Source organism: Rhinolophus hipposideros (assembly GCF_964194185.1).
Source record: "Rhinolophus hipposideros genome assembly, chromosome: 16".
NCBI lineage: Eukaryota > Metazoa > Chordata > Mammalia > Chiroptera > Rhinolophidae > Rhinolophus > Rhinolophus hipposideros.
Window position 1 is genome coordinate 58,382,910 of NC_138062.1, and position 22,851 is coordinate 58,405,760.

Genomic DNA, 22,851 nt, shown 5'->3' on the forward strand with positions numbered 1-22,851 from the left:
CCCCTCCCCGCCTTGCAGTGGGAGCCCAGCAATCAGGCCACACGCTTTTGTCCTCTGTTCCATGAGCTTTTATTCCCGGGGTAGTGTCTGGCGATGAGATGGGACAGAGGGACTCACAGATTCTCTGGTGGGGTCTGGGGGCACAGTCAGGGCCAGAGTGATGGTCAGACAGCCAGAGACAGTAGGGGGTGGGCAGGTTGGTCTCCTAGTGTCGACGGTCAGTCAGTAGAGAGCCCTGGCACCCCGTGCGGGGCCTGGGGGGCAGAGGGTCCGTGGTCTGGGGCTCAGCGGCCCTGAACCTGCAGTCTTTGCATCTGTAGGATCTGGCTCAGAATCCGCTGCACGTCTTCATCCATCTGGCCCTGGGGTGGGAGGAGCACAGGGAGAGCCTGGGTGCCCCTGCCACTGTACAGATGCGGAAACTGAGGCCCGGAGAGCAGCCAGTGGCATGGCCAAAGCCAGGGCTGACTCACCTGAATGGCATATAGGAGGTGGCTCCTATACAAGGCCACCACTGCACTGTGTTCCCTGGCAGCCTCCTGTGAATATGGGGGAGGGGTGCTCAGACAAGCAAGACCCCCCGCCCAGGACATGCCAAACCACCCGCTTTGCACCTGAGCCCGATTTTCATGGCATGCATCAGTGTGATGGTGCCGGTTGCTGAAATATTGAAACGTTTTCCTCCCTTGCCTGGCCCATGTACCCCAGGCTCCTGCCACCACCCCACCCACCCCACCCTGAAGCCCTCTCCCAGGGTCCCTGCATGGGCAGCTCTTACCTCCAGCTGCCCCTGGAGAGCCTTCACCTGGCCACGGAGGGCCTCCACCTCAGGGCTGCCTGGGGCAGCCGGCTGGTCCTTCAGTGCCTCTTTAAGGCTGAAGACCTCCTTGGAGAGCTCTGTGATCTGGGGGGGAGTCAGTGGTCACCCTGAGCCCAGAACTGGGGGCAGCAGTGATGAGAGGTGGGACGGACGCATGCAAGGGGAGGTCACATCCTAAAGGCTACCAAACTCCATCCCTCAGGCTAAGAATGGTTTGCACATTTTCAAATTGTTGGGGGTGGGGTAAAACGTCAAAAAAAGAAAGCTATTTTATGACATGTGAAAATTAGATCAAATTCACATTTCCATGTTCATACATAAAATTTTATTGGTGCACGGCCACACCCATTTGTGTTCATGTCACCTAAGTCTTATGCTTCGATGGCAGAGCTGAGCCAAAAACATTGCCTATTGGGCACTTTACAGTAAACATTTGCCAATCCTGTCACACCCCCTCTTGGAGTCTCCAGAAAGGAGAGGTTGAGAGAATAGGAAGTCAGGAAGCCTGGTGGGGCCCGGGCAGACAGCCCTAGGTTTGGGTTGTTCTCTACCCCTTTCTCAGAGGAGATCTTGGGAATATGACTTAACCCCTCTGAGCCTCAGTTTCCTCATCTGTAAAGTAAGGAGAATCATGGTTTTCACCAGTTACTGTGATTCTGAACAGTGATTAAGTTTAAACTGTGTCTGGCAAACAACAAGACACTCAATAAATGCACCAGGGGCCATTCTGCCCTCAGGGGACACTGGGCAATATCTGGGGGTGCTCCTGGCATTGAGTGGGTGGGGCTGGGGATGCTGCTCAGCCCCCCGCAGTGCCCAGGACGGCCCCCCACAGAAAGTGACTGGGCCCTGAGTGTCACTAGTGCTGAGGGGGAGGAACCTTGCTACAAATAAACCACAATCTGTACTACAATTTTATCATTTTACAAAGGTGGAAACTGGGGCTCAGAGAGGTCAAGTGACTTGTCCAAGGTCACACAGCAAGTTGGGGCTGGGTGACTCTTTGTGCTAAAGCACCTGGGGCTCTGCAGGTCACACCCATTGTCCACTGACATGCTGTGTGACTTTGAGCCACTCAATTTGCCTCTCAGCCTCAGTTTGCTCATCTGGAAAATGAAGACAAAATGCTTCCTGAAAAAAAAAATGCTTTCTAGAATTATAAAAGTGATGGTGTATGAAAAACACCAAACTCAATAACCAGAGGCCTCTGTTATCATTATCCTTATTATTTAATAAAAGAACTTGGGAACTTGGGTTTGAACCCTGGTGGAGCCAATGCATGGATGTGTGACCTTGGGCAAATGGCTTCATTTCTCTGTGCCTCAGTTTCCTCAAATGGGGATCATAAAAGCACCAATCTTTTTGGAACTTGATGAAAGGATTAACTGCATTAATCTGTGTTACATGCACAGCACAGAACCTACCATACAATAAGCACTCGGTAATTTTTACTGTGGTTATAATTAGTAGTTGGAATAGTAGCCTGTGGGTCTGAGCTGTCCCTTTCCTTCTCTGCACCTCAGTCTCCCATCTGGAAAACGGATTTCCAGAATCCTTTAAGCTGGGCCATTCTTAGGTTCCCTCAGATCTCTGTTGAGTGGAGGCCCCCGTTTGAGGACAGGAAAAGAGGACTCACCTTCCTGTCCTTCTCCTTGGCCCTGTCCAGGGCCTCCTGGGCGCGGCTCTGGGCCTGGCGTGCCCGCTCGGCCTCGGTACGTAGCCCCCGCAGCTGCTGCTCTGCTGTGGCCAGCTGGGCCTCAGCTGCGTGTCGTTCACTCTTCATGAACAGTGCTTCCCGCTGCACCTGTGGCCCAAGCCCATGCATGACCCTGAGGACACTTGGACCCCAAATATGCCTGCACCTCAGAGTTCCTCTGACCCTTTATTTTGGCCTGAGGACATTCAAGCCCATTTTGACCTCAAAGAGTTTGACTCAGGGAAGTTCTGGATTCCCCTGGGCACTATGAACATTCTGACCCTGCCCAGCAACTCTGATCTGCTGGCTGTGTGGCCTCAGATAAATGACTTGACCTCTCTGTGCCTCAGTCTCCTCATATGTAAAATGAGGATAATCATAGCCCCAACTTCATAGGGTAGTTGTGAGGATAAAATGAGCATATACATGGATTACGCTTAGAGCAGCGCCTGGCACACAGTAAGTCCTATATATGAGCTGGTGGTATCATCATCATCATCGCTAATGTCCTTTTCTGTCAGTGGTTGAAGACTTGTAGATGTCTTATAAAATGAAAGAAAAAGAGAAGAATTCGGATGAAAAACAAATAGATGTCCAAAAAATGATGACTGCATTTTCACAGAAATATCAAGATGGGAGCAATGTTAGAATTGTAAAAATTAATCCTGGGAGGAAAACTGGCCTTTACAGAAATAACAGATCCCAGGGGAAAATGGATAACAATTAGGTGTTCCAATTAGTATAGATTGGGTACACATTAACAATGAAAAGAAAACTTAACTAATTGATAAATCAAATCAGACTTGTAAAATTTAACCGAGAAGGAAGTGATCATGAGGCAGGTAAAATTTAGAAGATATCCAGGAAGATGGCCATACTTAGTTTAGACTGTGAATTCTAGGAAGAAGATCAAGGGTTTAAACTGGTTTAAAAGAGGGTGTTCTTCAGGAAAAAATTCTGGCTGTCATTTTAAAAATCATTTATACCATCACTTTCCTAAGTAGCTAATATAAATTAAACCACTTAATTTCCAGGTGAGAATTAGGAACTATTATTATATCCATTATATGGGTGAGTAAACAGAAACTCAGAGAGAAAAACGCTTTCCTGAGGAGTAATGAATGTAGCTTCTTATTCAGATATGTGTTGAAACAGTTGCGTTTTTTTGTGTGTTTTTTTTTTTTTTAATTTAAGGAAAAAGATGAAGTCAAAAGGTCCACCGTCAGGGACAAAATAAATATTCCCTGGATTGAAAAAAAACAAAACACCTCAGCATCAAAATCTACTGGGTTCAAAATGAGATAAAAAAAATTATGAGAATGCATAATGTCATTCTACAAAGCATCAAAATAAGATAAAATGACAATTTCAAATGAGCCAGCTGGAAAAAAAACACGGTCATTTTGACCAACAGAGAAAATGAACATAAGGTAAAAACATCAGGGCAAAAATCACTGCTTGCAAATAACTGAGTGAATGTTGATCTCTACCTCACACCATACACACAATTAGAGCCAAAGCATCAAAATGATTGTGAAACTAAAACAATAAAGATAGGGGAAAGCATATGAGAATTTCTCCATGACTTTCGGATATACACAGGTTTTACAAACGGATCGCAAAAAGTGCTAACCATTACAAAAAATGATGTGGTCGAAATGGCCAAAAGGTTTTAAAGAAAACACAAGTTTAAACATCCAGGAGGTCAGAATGGCTGCAGGGTCAAAGGTCCACCAGGAAAACACTGGTAAGCTCAAGTGTCTGTAGGACTGAAACCTATGTGACGGAAATATCCCAAGGCTGCAGGGTCAAAACAGATGACCACGTGGCTGCTGGGGGCCCAGCCATGCTCACCTGGAAGACCTCAGCGCTGGTCTTCTCATGGCGGCGTCCTAGCTCCTCCAGCTGCCCCTCCAGCCGGGCCACATCGGCCTGCAAGGCACCCACTATACGCTCGTGCTCCAGGCGGGCCACGCTGCCCACACGCTCTCGCTCCAGCTCTGCCCGCAGCCGGGCCGCCTCCTTGCCTATGGCCACCACCTCCTGCTCCAGGCTGGCTGCCCGGCCCCGCAACTCCAGGGCTTCCTCCTGCAGCCGGTGATGCTCGGAGGCCGGGACTGCCGAGTGGCGGAGCGCCTCGGAGGCCTCGCGCAGCTCTGCCAGGCCCTGCCGAGCCTCCTCGCACGCCGCGGCCAGCTCGGCGGCCCGGGCCTCAGCCTTGTCCCGGGCGTGGCACAGCTCAGCGGCTGCTGCCCGCTGCTGTTCGCCGGTGGCCATGGCGGTGGCCAGCTGCTCCCGCAGCACCTCCAGCTCCCGAATCTGCTCCAACCGCACCTCCTCCCGCCGAGCCAGCTCTGCCCGCAGGCCCCGGGCCTCCTCCTCAGCCAGCAGCCGGCTGGCCCGGGCCTCATTCAGCCAGGCCGAGGTGGCCTCCAACTCCCGGAGGCGACAGTCCCGGTCTCGCAGGTCCTCCCGGGCCTGCTCCAGGGCAGCCCGCAGCTGGACCGTGTCACCGCTGCCTCCCCCACCAGCCCTGCTGCCCTCCGCCTCCAACTTGCCACGGGCTGCCTCCAGCTCCGTGGCTGCCTCCTGCTCCCGCTGCCGGAGCACCTCCTCCAAGCCACGAATCCTGGTCTCCAGCTCGGTTTGCAGCTTTTCCGAGGCCTCAGCGGCACCAGGATATAGGACAGGGCCATTGGGGACACTCGGGGAGGCGGCCTCCTCGTTCTCTGTGGTCTCTGTGCCTGCGAGTTCTCCCTCCACAACACCCAGTCCATTGACCTTCACTTCCGCTTCCTCTGCTTTCGTATCTGTGGCCTCTGTCTCCAGGCCTCCTTCTTCTTCTGGAGCTTTTGTTTCTGTGGCCTCGGTTTCCAACGCTTCAGCTCCTGCACCCTCAGTTTCCGTGGCCTCCGTGTCCATGGGTTTTGTTTCCATGGACTCTGCCCCCAGGAAAGCTGCTTCCGAAGTCCCGTCTTCTGCAGTTTCAACGCCCGCAGCCTCCTCGTCATCTGTGGTCTCCACTCCATTCACCTTGGTTTCCGGAGCCACGGTGCCATCAGGCTCCATTTCTGTTGGCCCATTTCTGGTGGTCAGGGCTCCTGTGTCGTTGCTCTCCCCAGGGGCTGCCTTCTCTTCTCCGGGGGTCCCCTCTACCTCCTGCTGCCCCAGGGCCTGCATGGCCTCAGCGTGCTGCCTGCGCAGCTGGTGAAACTCAGCCCGGAGAGAGTTGTAGAGGGCCAGAGGGATGACCTCGGCTGCACCATTTGCCTCCATCTCATCCTTCTCAAAGCTCTCTAGGATCTGGGGGTGAGGTGGGGTGGAGAGGGAGGAATCACCGGGAGCTGAAGTGGCCATAGGGGCACAAGTTGTTCTTGCCACCTTCCCTGCCCACACTTAGCCATGTGTTCATCCCAACTCGCTTGGGGAATTATCCCTAAAATCAGTCCGCAGCCCAGTCTCCCGGGCCTCAGTTTCCCCACCTGGACCTTCTCTATCAGCTCCTCGTTCTGTCTGGTGAGGGCGGCCACCTGTTCCTGCAGCGAGGTCAAGAGCTCCTGGACCGACGGGCTTAGCTGCTTGGAGAGCAGCTTGGAGAGCAGCACCTCGGCCCCTGGTAGGGGCGCAGAGTCAGACCCTGGGGTCCCATGCAGCTGGGAGTCTGGAGTGGTGGGTTGGGGCCCCCAGGGAGTGAATTACAAGTAAGGGCCAACCTTCCTCCCAAGTTCAGACTCTCTCCATGCCTGTGGGTCCACTCCGTCTCCTGGGCCCCCAAGGACTGGGCGAGTGTGGGGAGAGGACAGGGTCGGGGCGTGGGGGGGAGGGGCAGGGCTCACCTGGGACGTCAGGCAGCTCACCCTCCTCATCCTGCAGGGTGGCCACGTCATAGCTGGTGTTTTCCCGTTCGTTCTGGGGGGGGTGGGCAACATCCAGCTTGGGGTCCTGTCCCCCTCCATCCTCATGCCCCCCGCCCCCCAGGAATCTAGAGTAGACAGAGGTCTTCACTGTCTGTTTGACTCCCCACAAGCATCGGACTGGCTGTGTTTGGCCCACAAGTATTGCATGCCTACTGTGTGCCAGGGACTCTGCTGGACTCTCAGGGAGATCAGTAAACAGCTCAGTCGCTGCCCGAGTGTGTCACATAACCCCAATGACTGAGGTTCTGTGTGCAGCCTGGGTGCACAGGACTGCGAGATGGATGGTGGGGTGCATGTGGGTGGTTTGGGGCTTGTGGGTCTGCAGTGAGCATGTGTGTACACGTGAGTGTGTGCCTCTGTGCAGTGGCCCTCGCCTCTCCAATGTGAGTTCCTGTGATTGTGTGTGATTCTGCACTTGTGCTTTAGTCCATTGTGTGTGCATGGTTGCATTCTGAGTGTTTGTGTTATTGTGTATTTGGAGAAATATAGGTATACACGCATTTGTGGGTGTGTCATCTACGTGTATGATTGAATGGTAAGTGTTTGCTTGTGTGCATATTTGTGATGTTTGTGTGTGTGTGACTGCTTTCACTGGTGTGTCTACCTATTACATGTGTAAGACCACATGTAGATGAGTGTGGTTATCTGTCTCGTGTGTATGTGTCAGATCTGTTTTGAGAAGTGTCTATTATGTGTGTTATCTGTGTGTGATTGTAGGTCTGGTGTGCGTTTGCATGTGTGAGACTGATTGTATGTCTGGTGTGCGTTTGCATGTGTGAGACTATATTAGTGTGGTTGTCAGGAAACTGCTTTGAGGCCCCGCCCCCTGGATGCCCAGCCCCGCCCCCTGGAGGCCTGGTCCCCCATTCTCCTCCAGGCCCACCTCCAGCAGGGACAGTCGGCTCTGCAAACTTTCCACCTCCCGTCCCAGGCTTTCCTTCTCCTCCTGCTTCTCTGCCAGCAGCTGCTGTAGCTCTTGCACCTGAGGGCAGTGGAGGCTCAGCCAGTCTCCAGGAAGAAATGCTAGGCAACTGGGGGGCCGGGTCTCCCGCACCTTCCCCCTACCTGTCTCTCCAGGCTGTGAAGGGAGCTGGCCTCCGCCTCTGGCAGCTTATAAAAGAAGAGGGGACAGGGCTTGGATCTAGGCTGGGGGCCTCCCTGGCCCACCTCCTGCTTAGTAACCCTCCATCCCAACCACAGATGTCTGTTGTGCACCTACTGCAGGCAGTGCCGACTTTGTGCCAGACCCCACTCACTTAAGTATTTGTTCATCCCATAAATACTTATCAAGCATCTACCATGAGCCAGGCAACCATCCACTATGCCTGCCTCTGTGGGCTTACAGTCAATGGGTGAACATGAATAAAATATGTGGTAAGTCTGAAATCTAAGTGCTTTGCATAAAAATAAAGGGAACTGGGAAGTGAATGAGCAGTGTTACAATTTTAAATAAGGTGGGCAGGGAAAGTGTCTTTGAGCAAAGACCTGAAGGAGGTGACAGAGGGAGCTATAGGAACATCTGGGGGAAGTATTCCAGGCAGAAGGAACAGCCCATGCAAAGGCCCTGAGGCAGGACAGTGCCTGGCATGTTGGAGGAACAGCGAGGAGGCCCATGTGGCTGGAGCAGAGTGAGCGAGGGGGAGAGAGGGAGGAGGTGAGGATGGCGAGGTAGGAGTCTTCCCCCCAGAACTGCTCCCGGCCCACGCCTGTGTCCCTGCTACCCCTCACCTCCAGCTTTTTCCGTTCCTGATGCTGCTCTAGGCCCCGGATCTTCTGAAGCAGGCGGCCCCTCTCCTGTCGCAGCCGCACAATCTCCTCATAGGCCTCGTGATCATCCTGTTGCAGCCACCCCACGACCCACCACCTTTACAGGAGGCTCAAGGGCTGTCCCGTCCCACAGCTGAGCCAGTGCCCTTCCCTCCCCATTCCCGCCCCCATAGCCAGGGCATCTCTCACCGGCATAGGGACACTGGCGGGGGGCTGAGGTGCCTTTCGCTTCTTAGGAGCCCCTTGCTTTTCATGGCTGGACACAGAGTTCTGGGTGGGAGGGGGTGAAGGGGCACATGGAGGCCATGCCAGCCTCCCACCCAAATGAATCAACCCAGCCAGCCTCCTATCTGTCTCCAGCCTCAATTCCGCCCTCACTTCCTGTGTGATCCTGAGCAAGGCCCTGCTTCTCTCTGGTCCGCACTTACCCCAGCATAAAAGGGGATGAGACTACATCCCCTGAGAGTTCCAGATCTTATGCTTTACTCTCTGCCCCTCTCCATGCCTTGGGATTTTCCCCAACCAGACCAGATGTCTACAAGTTTCCTTTCCTTGTAGAGCTGAGAAGGTATGAAGCTGGGAGAGGGAGAGAGGCCAGACTTGCCTCTTTCCCTGATTACACCAGCCCTCACTAATCTCAGACCGCTCATCACCCCACCCCAAGCCCATGATTTGGCCCTATCCCCCCAGTGTTTTCACCCAGTTCTGGGAGTCATGCAGTGGGTGATGCTGCTATTTGGTGGCAGCGTACCCTGAAGGTCGCATTCCTCCCAAACAAGTTCTCCCAAGTCATAACCATGGGGCAGGGGTCACTCTCTTTCTTTTCCCGCAGGGCTTGCGGCAAGGAGAAGGTAGTGTGTGCACAGGCAGAGGACTCATTCACTGCTTAGATATGCATACCTGAGAAGACGCCTCGCCTGAGTCATCCTCTGGGAGGGCAGGGGAGAGAGGAAAGCAGGGTCAGGCTCTATGTTCTAGGGACTCCATTCCCTGCCCTAGAAAGGGCACTGGAGAGCCCAGGGAACTTACAGGGAAGCTCCTGATTCCCCAAGAACCAGAACTTTCAAGGTAGGAATCAACCACTTTGGCAAAATGCTGATAGGAGGGCCCTTGAAACTAAAAAGAAAGAGGACAGTGGCATCTCCAGGATGGGGATTCTAAGGAAAGTCAAAGATCTAAGATTAAGGATAACCGAACAAAGTAGAGTGCACTCCTGGACTATTCTAAAAGCTCTGGGTCTCCTTGAAAGTGTACTGAGTCGGAGCAGGGTAGCCATGAAACTTCCCGGAAGGCAGTAAACAGGGGTACCTTGAAACTATCCACAGTAGAGAGAAAGGGGGAATAAGAAACTGCCTGGAACAAGATGGAGGAGGGTGCCTGCTGACAGGCGGGTTGCATACCGCTGGGTGGTGAGGGGCGCTGAGCTGCCTCCTGCAGGAGTTGCAGGATGAGTTTGTCCCCCGCCAGGGAACCGTAGTGAGCTGCATCCTGGCCCAGCGCGTCGGTGATCCCTGTCTGGGCCCCGCCCTGCAGCAGCACCTCCACAGTTTCGGGGCTGGCACCCTCACAAGCCAGCATCAGGGCCGTCCTACCAGAAGAGGGGGCTACTGAGGGGGTGAGGACATCCTCAAACCCCCATGCCCTCCTCAACACCCAACCTGGGTGTGGGGGAAGCCAAGGAGATTCCCCCAACCAGAGAGGTTAAGAGGCTTGCACGAGGTCACACAGAACACGAAGGACTGGCTGGGAGGAGAAATGCTCACCTGCCCTGCAGGTCCTGGTCATTCACGGCAGCCCCCTGCTGTAGGAGGAGGCGGCACAGGTCCGTGTGACACATCTGAGCCGCTATGATGAGTGGTGTTGTGCCCAACTGGTGGGGATTGGGAAAGAGATGAAATGAGACGTGAGACCCTGGGAGGTGGGGAAGTCTGCATGACTGCCCTTGGGCTTCGCCTCAAACTTTTCTACACTTTTCAAACTGTGCCTGGGATGTTGGCACTTGGTGGCAGCATACATCAAGTAGCTGATCTTTCCCCAAAAATCCCAGAAGCTCACCCGATCTCGGGGATTCAGAGTTGCCTTGAAGGAGCAGAGCATTTCTGAGCAGGAGACGCAGCCACCAGCCGCTGGGAAAAGAGAAAAGGGTAGGTGGTAGACATTTTCTGGGGGCCTTCTGCCTGGGTGTGATTCTTACCTTTTATTTCATGAGAAATCCCCACCTCCCCTGGAAGATAAATAACAAAAGTATGAATCCCATTTTACAGATGAGGAAACTAAGGCCCAACCAGGTCCATGGTCACCCAGTGGGGTCGGAGGCAGAGAGAGTCCAGAGCACTTTCCACATTCCACTTGGTTCCCTCTTAAGGTGGAACTTTGGGCTGATGTTCACGTATCTCCCCTCGTAGATTTACCCAGCAATTAGTGTGTACCTACTACGTACCAAACCCTCATACAGAGAGTGTTGATGTTTACCAGAGGGATCAGAACTCAGCTGGGGTGTGGCAGGCTTCTCAGGACTTGGTCTGAGTTCTGAGTTTTGAAGGGGAAGGGGGAGGAAGAGGTTACATGAGCAGAGCTTGGTAAGGTCAAGGACGGGGGAGGTGGTATAGATGTCTGCCTGATGTCTGCAGCCTCCAAAAGGGCAGGGAGGGCTTCATGCTGAGAGGTGTTGCTGGAAAAGTCAACACACTCTGACAGCTGCTGGCTGCCGGAGGGAGTATGAGATTTTGTTTACTGCTGTAATCCCAATGCTTAGACCAGAGGCTGGCGCATGGCAGCTTCTCAAGAAATAGGTACTGAATGGAAAACACCAATGAGCTTCCACAGGTGACCAACGGCATCACTACCACTAGGCGGCAGTGTACTTCAACTGCAGGGAATTTGAAAACTGAATAAAACTCTAAAGCAGACACCAATTTATTCTGTGTTTCCAGAAGGATAGATGTCGCTGGAGTCATCAGTGAAAGCCATTCCAGAATCTCATAGGCATGGTACTGGGTTCTCAATGTGCTGGGTTCTGGCTCAAGTGAGTGGGGGAAGAGTTTCGATTTGAGGAGTATACGTAGCGGCTGCCTGGACCTTTGGCCCTCCTGAGAGTCCCCAGGAGTTCCTCCAAGGAGATTACACTCTGGTCAACCCTTGTCGTCCTCCCCCAGGCCTGGCATACAGTAGGCTGTGCTTTGGGGTTAGATGGCCTCGGTCCTCCCTACTTTCTCGTGGGTGAACCTCAGTCACCTTGTCTATCCAATGGGATCATTGCCTGTGGCTCAAAGGGTCGCTGAGGCCCAACGCCTGGCACATGGTAGGTGCTCAGCGAGGAAGAAGGCGAAGGAAGGTGGAAGGTTCTCAGCAGGTCCCCAGAGTCCCGGGTAGACTAACCCCCAAGCCTCACACCCTCTGGGCCATGGTGGGCAGAGGCTGGCTGCACCCACCTGCGTGATGCAGGGCCGTCCACCCACTGCTGTCCACAGTATCCACCACACAGGACGCCTGGGGACAGGATGACAGGTCACTTGAAGCACAGCCATCTCTCGTCACTGCTGGTTCCTCTAGGAACTGCCCCTCCTTGGCTCTGCTATATTTCAGGCACCTTGCCTCACCCCTTCCTCCCTTCCCACCTACCTGCTCTGCGGAGCTCGCTCAAGGGCCAAGTGACTTTGTTTTTATGCAAGTTGGTGAGGAAAAGGAAATAGCTAGGGGCTCAGAAGCAGCTGGGGGTTTGGGGAGGAGATGGGAGCTCCCGGAGTGCCTGTGGTTAAGAGAGTTCCTAGGGTTTGGGAGAAGCTGGGGCTCAGGAAATATCTGGTATTGGGAGTATGTCTTATGTGGGGGAAGTATCTGAACACTCGGGAAGCACCTGGTTGTCCAAGGAATAGCTGCAGCTCAGGAGTAAAAGGGGCCAAGGAATACCAAGGATCCAGGGAGTATCTAGGGGGTTCAGGGAATTGCTAGATTTCAGGAGTAGTCAGGGCAAGGGAGTCTCTGAGACAGTAATGAAAATGACCTGCAGCAGTTGCTTTAAGCACTGTGGTTGCCCATACTTGGCCGCCAGATGGAGGGCACTGTAACCTGAAAGGGAGAGAGAATTTACTAGGGCTCCACTACTCAAGAATCTCTGGCTGCTCCCCAACCCGTGTCAACTATTTGTGATGACTCAGTTTCCCTGTGTCTAGAAAGTCCCCCAATCCAGGGACTTCCCAAAACCAGGACTTCCGTGTGGTTAGAGACTCTCCAACCCCCGCTAGTCTGTGCCCCCGACAATCTAACCTCAGCTACATTCCACACCCACCCACTCTTCGAGCCCTGCGTCCCAGCAACTCCCCATATCCCTAGCTACTGTGTCCAGCTACACCAAAGCACCAGCTATGCCCCTCAGAATCCACAGTTGTTCTATACGTCACAGCTAATCCACGTAACCCTGCTATTCCATGTGCCAGCTATGTCCCTGTCCCTATACTCTAGGAGTCCCCAGTTACTCCATCCATCCTGGCCGCTATGTCTTGCCTAAGCTTCAGACACGGCTATGCCCCATCCCTACTTACTCCCTGCGCCCCAACTACTTACTTCCTTTGGCCATGCATTCTATCTCAGCTATTCCCTCAGGTAGCTAGTGAAGTCATGGACCCACATTCACCTTTTGTCCCAGCTACGCCCAGAGCTCCAGCTACCTCTAAACTCTAGCTACTCCACATACTTCAGCTACTTCCCCCAAACTCTACTTATTATTCTCATGCCCCCAGTTACTTCTCAAACTCATATACTCGTCCATTCCAATTATTTCCTCTGACTCAAAAACTACCTGAGTCCCAGCTATTCCTCATCCACAAGTTGACTCACCTTGCTTGACGAGCCACAGCCCCTGGGGGCACTAAAGGGAACCCTCTTTTTCAGCAGGACACTGGGGTCATGCAGCAGGGCCTGGCTGGACCCTCAGGCTCGGCCCCTGGTCTGAGTTCCTCCTCCCTCCCTACCCTGGGGCCCAGTGGGCAGTACCTGCCCCGTCTGTGCTCATGACGTTGGCGCCCTGTGCCAGCATCACCTCCAGACAGCTGGCTGCACCCCTCATGGCCGCCAGGTGGAATCTGGAGGTCAAAGGTGAGGAGTCAGCCCAGAGTAGCCGCCCCTCAGCCATTACCCTCCAGGCTGTGGGCACTCACGCGGACTTGCCCTCGGAGTCCAGCTTTGTGGGCACCAGCCCCTTGCGAACGATGAGGGAGGCCACCCGTGCGGCGTCATTGTTCTCCACAGCCTGCAGCAGCCGCTCGTCACTTTTGCCCCAGTCCTGGCTCTGCGGGGGCACACCCAGCAGACCATGGGGCCAGGCAGCCGCTGACCTCTCCCCACTACCCGTGGCAGGTACTCCAGGCTCTCACCCCCTCCCCTGGGCACTTGCCTGGCGCCTGCCTCTGGCTGCAGGCTTCGGGATGGGGCAGGGGCCGCAGGGCGGGCAGGAGCCGAGGTCAGTGGGGCTGAGCCGCAACTGTAGGGGGAGGTGGTCCTGGGCGGGGGCTTGAGAGAGTGTCCCCAAGCCCGTGTCCCTCCACATCTGCCCCGAGGCCCATAGCCTCCAACACCCCATGCCAGCGTCCTCTCATTAAAGCATCCCAGATCAGCCCCCAGCATCTTTCCAAAACTTGTTCCCCACACCTAGGCCCCCAGCCCGTCTCTTAGTGAACAGTCACCTTTCTGTCACCCCATCAAATTGATCCACACGTCTTTCCAAACTATCCTCAGTAGTCTTCCCACAGGAACCCCTGAAAGTGTCCCTTTAAATGTCCCTCAGAACCATTCTCTGCCATCTATCCTTCTACCACAGCCTCTGAAATGCCACAACTGTCCTCCAAATGTCCCCAAAGATATGCCCCCCAAAACTGTAGACTGAAATGCACTCCAAAATGTCTCCCCCAACTTCCTGATGTGTTCTCCAAAATCATCCCCCTAAGTGACCCCGTCTGTCCCAAAAATGTCCTCCCCAAAAATTTCTCAAATGTCCTCTGAAATTGTTCTCCAAATGTCAATGCATTTTCCCAAAAACAGTCCCCCAAAGTAATGTCCAAATTGCCCCCCAAAGGACTCTACCCAAAACTGTTCCCCTAAACTATCTCTCCAAATGCCCTCTCAGTCCTACTAAGTGTCCCCATCTATCCTCAAAGTCCCCATCTGTCTCCCCAAACGCCCCATCCATACACCCCCAACTGCCCCCTCCCCAATCATCCTTCAGGGTTTGGGGGAGGGGGTCTAGGCCCAGCGTGGTCAGGGGGTGGGGAGGGGAGAGTTAGAACCCGAGTCCCACCCGGTCCGCGCCCCTTCCCCTGGCCCTACCGTGAAGGAGGTGGCAGCGCATAGACACAGCTGCTTCATGGCGTCCAGGGCACCGTCAGCCGGGCTCTGGGAGGCGATCAGGCCAGAGGAGCCGGAAGGGTCTGAGGGGCCGGCGCGGTGTGCCAAACCCGGCCCTGCCCCCTCCACCACGTGCCCCCCTCCCCGTGACCCCTCCCCCATCCTGGGGGCAGAGCCAGGGAGGGGTCTGGGCTCTGGGGGAGGGGCCCTGCCCTGGTTGCTATGAGGAGGATGTGGTAAGAGGAGGGCCTGACTCACTCAGCCCTGCAGGCTGCCCACTGGATCTCTAAGGACCCGCCTACCTGCACGGTCTCCACCTCCTCCCATCTGGCCTAGCTGGCCGGGTGGGGGTGGGGGGTCACAGGTGACTCCAGAGCTGAGCCCTGGACAGACAGCCTCCCACTGCTGCTCTGCCATCCCTCTTACTCACCCATTCATTCATAAACTCCCTCATTCATTCATTCATCATTCACTCATTCATCCCTCATTCATTCATTCACTCAACAGCCTGTGGGGCTCTGCAGTCTGACAAACCTGAATTTGAATCCAGGCACCTGTCCTCTGTATCCCCTGCATGTACCACGTATGTGACTAAGCCAAGATACTTACCTGCTCTGGACTTCACTTTTGTCATCCAAGAAATAAACAGTATCTACCACAGAGGGTTACTGAAGGACCACAGGAGACGCTACACAGGAAGAACTCAGCACAGTGGCTGGCACAAGTGAGCCATAAATGTGAATTCATTCATCAAAGAAAGATGTGGTTGGGCCCATGTGCATATCTAATCCTGAATCCTGGGGACGCAGGACATAATAGGTGCTTAGTTAAATCACTGAAAGACAGGAAGGACACAGCCTTTGGCTCTAACTCCAAGGGGTTGGCTTGTCCAGAGGGGAGACTGAAATGGATCTCTGGGCTCAGGCCTCGGATTTCCGACTGCTCTGGGCCTGTCCTCCTGGGTGCCATACAAGCTCAGACAAAAGCCCGCCGCAGTGTGCCATGGACACTGCCACCCCCGCAGGGGCTCAAGCCAAGTTCTGGCATCATCGGATCCCTCCTTCTCACCCCAAACCCAATCCACCAGCCAACCTTACCGACTGTAAACTATGTCCAGGCTCACCCCTTCTTGCCCATGGTCCAGCCCCATCACCGAGGGCTCCATCTGGAGGACACCTCTTCTCTGCTCTCCTGGCTTCTGTCCTCGTCCCCTTTGTCCCTTGTCCACCAGCTTCCTAAAGCCTGCATCAGATCTTCTCTCTCTCCTGCTCAAAAGCCTCCAGCGACCTCATTCAGCATAAAATGCAGGAAGTTCTACAGCTGGGGATCTGCAAACTGTGGTCCTGGGCCAAATCCCACCCCTGCCTGGTTTTGTTCAGCCCAAGAGCTCAGGATGATTTTTACATTTAGAAGTGGTTGGGGGTAAAAAATCAAAAGAAGAATACTATTTCGTGACACGGGAAAATCATGTGAGGACCGGCCCGGTGGCTCAGGTGGTTGGAGCTCCATGCTCCTAACTCCGAAGGCTGCCGATTCGATTCCCATATGGGCCAGTGGGCTCTCAACCACAAGGTTGCCAGTTCAACTCCTCAACTCCCGCAAGGGATGGTGGGCTCCGCCCCCTGCAACTCAAATAAGATTGAACACGGCATCTTGAGCTGAGCTGCCTCCTGGATGGCTCAGTTGGTTGGAGAGCGGGCTCTCAACCATAAGGTTGCTGGTATGATTCCTCGACTCCCGCAAGGGATGGTGGGCTGTGCCCCCTGCAACTAGCAATGGCAACTGGACCTGGAACTGAGCTGCGCCCTCCACAACTAAGACTGAAGGGACAACTTGAAGCTGAACGGCACCCTCCGCAACTAACATTGAAAGGACAACAACTCGACTTGGAAAAAAGTCCTGGAAGTACACACTGTTCCCCAATAAAGTCCTGTTCCCCTTCCCCAATAAAATCTTTAAAAAAAAAAAAAAGAAGAATTTCAAGACGACAAGAACAGAGCATTAAACCAAACAAGCACCTACAACAGGGCCTGGCACACAGTAGGTGCTCAATAAATGTCTGTTGAATGAATGAAAGAAATGGTTGACTCTGGAAAATAAATATGAGAGAGGACAGGGAGGGAAGGAGAGAGGGAGGGAAAGAGAGAGAAAGAGCTTTGTCAGGAAGTGTTGAGGCACTGGGAGTCTACGAATTTCTAAAAAACCCAACCTTCTTTCTTGTGGTGTTTTTCTAAAACCTGAAATAAGGGCAGGAGTTCAGTGGGAGTCTAGGCTCACGGCTCCAGTTAACTCCCATTTGATGGATGGAAACACTGAGGGCCAAAGAGGGCCCTGGAAGGCCCAGAGCAAGCATCAGATCTGTTAGGGCCATGAAGAAAGGGCTAGCATTAGAGAAGCAGAATGGAGAGGGCAGGGCACAGCAGGCAGCAGGGAGGGACTGCAGCAAAAGTGTGGGAGCTGGACCATGTGTGCTAAGAAGAGGGGAATAAAAGCTCTGCAGAGACAAGAGGTGGGACCTCTGTAGTCACGGGTGTTTGCTTTCTTCCCTCGGGGAGCTGAACAAAAGCTGAACCTGACTCCGGCAGCCTGCTAGAAACTGGAGACGGGCAGGTGGAGGGAGGGACAATGGCAGATGCCCAGTGTGTGTTGGAGGGGATAGAGGACAAGCGTTCCCCCACTTCCTCCTCCAGGCCTTCCAGCTGCTACTAGGCTTGAGCCCCGCTGGACCAGCCCAAGCTCCTTCTCACTCAGAGGAAACACTGTCCCCACCCCCCCAGGCACTCCCAGAGACCCTCACACCCAGTTTGACATTTTAACACTGGTCAGTCCCCCTCCTTCCCCCTTTGACTTTGTGCCTTGTACCTATCAAAACACCCACGCTCCGAATTAGGTGTCTTTTTTTTTTTCTTCAGTTGCAAAAAACCTTTTGAAAGATTTGATTTCAATACAATTCTTTTCCTGAAATTCAACAATTACTTGGTTTGGTTTACCACTGGGTACAATTTTTCAGAAATTATTGGGACTAATGGGAAAAATCTAAGTTAGCAATTGATTCCAAACTGGAGGAAAAATTCTGGGGTCATTCCACAGTGAATGATGCTGAGCATGTGTCACATTTTGTAGGAGGTTAATGAGTTATTTATTCCTCTCTCTCTCCATTTCTCCTCTTTCTCCCCTTCTCTCTCTCTCTCTCCCTTTTTTCTCTTCACTCAATGCATTTCTCACCCCCTGCTCCAAAAGCCCAAATCATGTTCACAGTAACATAGGGGAAGTCTGGTGTCTAACGTCCAAGCTGTGTGACCTTGGGCAAATTCCTTAACCTCTCTGGCCCTCCATGCCTCATCTATAATGTAAGGGTTAATAAAAGCTATTACCTCACAGATTGTTAAGCAAATTAATCATACTAGCATCTGCAAAACACATGGTAAGCTATTTATGGTATCTGAATACAAATAAACAAAAATAAAATGAAATACTTAAAAATTAATTCAATGACATTCAATTTTAAAATTTAAAAACAAATTAAAAATGAAAAGGAATGTTAAAATCAATAATAAAGAGAAATAGAATAGTAAGCTGGGAATACTGAGGGAGGCCACAGAACAGACGGCATCAGACCCAAAGTCACCCAGCATGTTGGGGACAGGATTTGAACCCAGAGCCACCTGACTTTAAAACTAGGCTGTGGCCCTACCCCCTTTCTGGCTTTCAAGGACTCCTTAGGCTGGGATCTCTCTTCCCTCAATTCCCTTTCACGCTCTTTGCTCCAGCCAGAAAAAGGTGCTCATTATCCTATAGTGTCCCTGAATCAACCAGGCCCGGTCCAGACTCCGAACCTTTGCCCACACTGGTCTCTGTGCTCCTCCTGCGTGTCTTCACTTGTTTAAATCTTTCTGGTCCTTCCAGGCTTCTCTCCAGCGCTGCCTCCTCCAGGTAACTTCTGTGATTGCTCTGGGCTATGCCTGCTGAATGGGAGGCCCTATCACGCGGTGGAGAGACTAAGAGCTCTGAAGTCAGGCACGCGTAGGTTTGTATCTCACTGCTGTCACTTTGCTTTGTGACCCAGAATGGTGTGTGAACCTCTCAGGACCTCGGTTTCTTTGTGCCGTGAGTGTGAAGTTAAGCCTGACCAAGCCCAGTACAGAGGGCCACTCTGATTCTAGATGCAAATCCTCACTTAGGTCTCTTAATCTGTGCCCCGAACCAGCCCCCACATAGGCAGAGACTGGGGGTGGGCAGGAAGGAGTAGGGGTGCCTGAGGAAGAGGAATTTCCCTCCAGAGGTGCACACTCCAAGATATAGCTGCAAGGGAAGCCAGCTCGATCCCACCTCAGGGCCTTCGCACTGGCTGTTCCCTACCCCTGGAATTTAACTCCTTCAAATAAGCACGCAAAGCCCTCTCTCTTTCCCTTACGATCTTTGCTCTAAGATCAGCTTCCTGGCGAGGACTTTGCTGACAAGCTGCTTTGAAATTGCAATGCTCTCCCCTGCCCTGGACACTCCAATTTCCTTTCTTTGCTTTCTTTGTCTCCGTGACACGAAATATGCCTTTCTCCCATTGATCTTTTTTATCGTCCATCTCCCCCATCAGGCTTTCAGCTCTGGAGGGCAGAGATTTCTGTCTGCCCTATTCAATGATGTCTGTTCCGTGCCTAGAACAGTGCCTGATACAAATGTGTGCTGAATAAATAGACAAAAGCAAGAGATCAGAGTCCCCCAAAAAGTGAGTCCTCAGAAATGCAAGTGGTCACTGTAGCTGGGGAGAGCAGAGATCTTCTGGAAGAAGTGTTATTGGAGCCAACTTGGTAGGGATGGGGAGGGTATGACAGGCAGCAGTGTGGGGAGAGGGCATTCCAGGTAGAGGGAGCAGCCTGGGAAAAGGTATGGTGGCTGGAAAGCTTGAACAGGAAGCAGTGGGGACATTGGGGCAGCAGGGGGCAGTAGAGAGAAAGGGAAGGAGAGGTGGCCAGAGGCTAAAGGGGTAAACTTGAACCTGCGAGTGGTGAGAAACCATGGAAGAGTGTTGAGCAGGGAGGGTCATGTGGAAGCTGCTAAAAGAATCTGATGGGTGGGGAACAACAACCCACAGGTCCTGTGGATCTTCATTCAGGCCCTGGAGGACAGGAACCTGAGGTTGCGGGGCATCAGGCATCTCAGTGGCCTCAGACTCACCTCTGTCTTCTTAAATCGTGCCCGGAGAGTCTTCATGGCCAGTGTCTGGTGTTTCTCTGCAACCCAGGCCACCTGGGAAAGGGCAGGGGGTGAGAGACATCAGTGTTGGTGAGCGGGAGGTTCGGCTGCCTCCCCCTCCTCAAAAGGACCACTTCCCCCTCGCTGGGCCATCCCAGCACCTACAGCAGGACGGAGACCTACCTACCTGCTGCATCTCCTAACTGCTGTGTGCCCTTCAGCAGGTCACTTGCCCTCTCTAAGTTCCACATCCCTCATCCTTAAAACGAGGAAGGTAATCCCCTCTTGACCATCTCGTGGTCAGTTTCCCATGAGGTCCCTACCACAGGCCCAGCAAACAGTAGGTCCTCAATAATTCACCTCACTAGTGTTCCCTGTGGCCCAAGCAGATCAAGCATTTTCTGGTCTCCAAGCTTTCATCTGTGCAGTTATTTCTACCTAGAAATTTCTACCTGCCTTTCTTTTTTCCTTCTCTGGTGAACTCCTATTCATCCTACACAGCCTAGTTCCAAAACCCCGTGTTCTGATCAGCTTTGCCTCTCACCAGCAGGCAGAGCTCTACCCCCCAAAGTGGGTTCCCCCAGCCCTGGCTGGGTCCCTTTTTCTGCCCCAGCCATGGCTCCACAAGCTCAAAGTGTCTGGGCTGGTTCAATTTTTCTGAATACTTAGGGACTCCTTGGGGCCAAGCCCAGAGCTGAGGCTCTTAACACAGAGGTATGTTTCTTGGATCGTCAGAGAGAACATCCTTGCAGCTATGTCCCTTACACCAGCCTGACTTCTGTGTGAGTGAGAGACTAGACACAAGTCACCCAAGGCAGGTGGAGGTCTGGGGTGATGGACGTGTGCATGGACGTGCCCACACACAAGCATGAGGTGTGTGTGTGCGTGCACGTCTATGCACCTTGGCCTGTTCTGTGTTCCATGCACATGTGGGTATGGAGATCAGGCAGGGATGTCTTGAAGGGATGTTTTGCCAGGTTGTGTGGGTAGGGATTCTTTCCTATGTCTGAACAGGATTTCACCTGTCCACCTGCCTGTGACTTCTCCAAGCCATCCTTCCTTCTTTCTACTTACCCATCTACGCATTTGTACATCCACCTTCCTATCCAAGCACTTGTATACCCACCCACAACTCACCTGCCCAACTCATTTTTCTCATGGTCCTTCATGCACCCTTCAACTATGCTTCATTCACCACCCACCATCCACCTATCCATCCATCCATCCACCCTACCTGCCCATCAATCCATCCACCCACACATTCACCTATGTGCTCACCCACATATCTAACACCCACCCACTCATCTATTCACTCATCCATCCTCATCCACCCTCCACTGACTGATCGACTTACCATCCATCCACCTTCCCATCCATCCATTCACTCTGTCTACCCACTCATCCATCTACTGCCCATCCATTCATTCACCCTTTAATTCACTCCATTCACTCAATGTACCGCTTTGCTCACCACCCTTCCCACCTGTCTTTGCCCCTGTCTAAAGGGCTCAATCACACCCAGAGCAGAGTGTAATAAGACACCCAAGAGAGGAGTCCACAGGTTGCCTGGGCAGGAGGGAATCTGTGAGCTTGGGGGAGGGGGAAGTGCCCTCATCTAGGGAGCTGCTTCCTGGAGGAGGTGATGCTATACAAGCAGGGCCTGAAGGCCAGGCAGGATACTGCGCAGCAGCAGGAAAAGAGGGTCCATACCCTAGACAAGGCCAAGGCTGGGAAGTGGGAGGTGCGTGCATGAACCACTGTGTGTGTGTGTCGGGGCGCCTAAGAGGCTCCTCAGCGTGGCTGGGACACACACGGGCGTCTCCTTTCTCCCACTTACCAGGGCTCAGGGACAAGGAGCCCAAGACCCTAAGGGGAGCCCCCAGCCCAGGCCTCCCTCCCTTCCTTCCTCTCCTACCTCCTGCAGCTCCAGTGACTCCAGCACCAGGCCACCGTGTTCACCGCTGGCTCTGGTTACCTGCTCCCAGCTGGGCCACCAGCTCGTACCAGCAGCTCTGTGCACTCAGCTCTGACACTCGATCACCTCTGAGCGGGCACCTGCCCCAGGGGGCCGGGGATGAGCCGAGGGAGGAGACAGGTTGGCAGCGGGGCTGCCTGTTGGCCAACCGGCTCTGGCGGGAAGACACTGATGTTCTTCCCTATCGTCACTGGACTGATTTCAGTTTCTGGAATGAGCCACCGTCTTTCTCCTCTCTCAGCCTTTGCATTTGCTGTTCCCTCTGCCAGGAACACTCTTTCTGTACCCTTTGTCACCCCAACTTGCTCGTTCTCCCCATCTCACTCCTACTCACTCTTCAGATCTTTGCTACACCCTCTCCTCCAGAAAGCCTTTCCGAACTGCCCCAGGCTGAGTCGGGGGCCTCCTCTGAGCTCCCGCATTGCCCCGCGCCCTCACTGCGCCCCAGTCACACTAAGTCACGACAGCCCAGTCATCGGGTTGTGTCCCTAAGTAGCCACAAGGTGCCACCTGTTTTCCAGTGCCTCCTCCGCACACAGTAGGTATCCAACACGTGTTTCCTAAATGAGTCCTGAAGGCCACCAGCCCCAATGACCTTGAGCAGTTTCTCTAGTCTCTTGGTGGTCTGGGCCCGTCCTACTGAGTGGACATTACCATCCACCTGAATAAGATTCAAATAACTTAGAGTGGTGGCCAAGGCCTTCCCTAATGAGGCCCCAAGTGGCTCCGTGCCACAGGCATCTTGAACTTTATAACTTCTCTTGTAACTTTATAAATTTCTGAAAGGTGCAACGGAAAGAACCTAGGACTGAGCGCCAGTCCGAGGTCCCTTCTCTCGGATTCTGTCCTCATGGAGCCGTGGAAGTGGAGCATCACTTTACTAATTTGTAAAAAGGGAAAATGGATTGTGTTCCTCGTCTTGGAGGCGCCTGAGGAACTCTCACGTACACGGCGGCCCCAGCTTCTGCGCCGGGTCACGGCCCCTTCCCCGTCTCACGCGAACTTTCAGAAGCAAGCCGGCTGCTTTCACCAGCAATTAAGATGGCGCCTGCGGCGTCAACGTGAGGCGCATGCGCCTTGGTGGGAGAGAACCGGCGACTCCTAGTTCCTCCCCGTGCAGCCGTTTCCGGCGGAAGTGGCCTCAACA

General features: G+C 53.3%; 1 protein-coding gene across 1 annotated transcript; it reads right to left on the bottom strand.

The window, feature by feature from the left end:
* Nucleotides 1-49: 49 nt before the first annotated feature.
* Nucleotides 50-14,808, bottom strand: ANKRD24 (ankyrin repeat domain 24). The gene is made up of 21 exons (XM_081076794.1): nucleotides 14,522-14,808; nucleotides 13,593-13,679; nucleotides 13,357-13,487; nucleotides 13,193-13,281; nucleotides 12,204-12,268; nucleotides 11,632-11,689; nucleotides 10,256-10,326; nucleotides 9,964-10,070; nucleotides 9,601-9,788; nucleotides 9,101-9,129; nucleotides 8,390-8,470; nucleotides 8,162-8,269; nucleotides 7,499-7,543; nucleotides 7,317-7,415; nucleotides 6,353-6,425; nucleotides 5,999-6,129; nucleotides 4,371-5,819; nucleotides 2,457-2,624; nucleotides 779-904; nucleotides 474-539; nucleotides 50-362 (listed from the first exon to the last, which is right to left on the bottom strand). The coding sequence occupies exons 1-21, from the start codon at nucleotides 14,699-14,701 to the stop codon at nucleotides 285-287; spliced, it is 3,429 nt and encodes a 1,142-aa protein (XP_080932920.1). The 5' UTR covers nucleotides 14,702-14,808; the 3' UTR covers nucleotides 50-284.
* Nucleotides 14,809-22,851: the final 8,043 nt, after the last annotated feature.

What these genes read in the sequence shown, in the direction of transcription:
- ANKRD24 (XM_081076794.1), bottom strand. Translation starts at nt 14,701, where the DNA reads ATGGGGGAGGGGTCACGGGGAGGGGGGCACGTGGTGGAGGGGGCAGGG. An exon ending in GCTTAAAGCAACTGCTGCAG is followed by an intron (nt 11,690 to 12,203) that starts GTCATTTTCATT and finishes TCCTGTCCCCAG; the next exon opens with GCGTCCTGTGTGGTGGATAC. An exon ending in GCCGACTGTCCCTGCTGGAG is followed by an intron (nt 6,426 to 7,316) that starts GTGGGCCTGGAG and finishes CACCCCCCCCAG; the next exon opens with AACGAACGGGAAAACACCAG.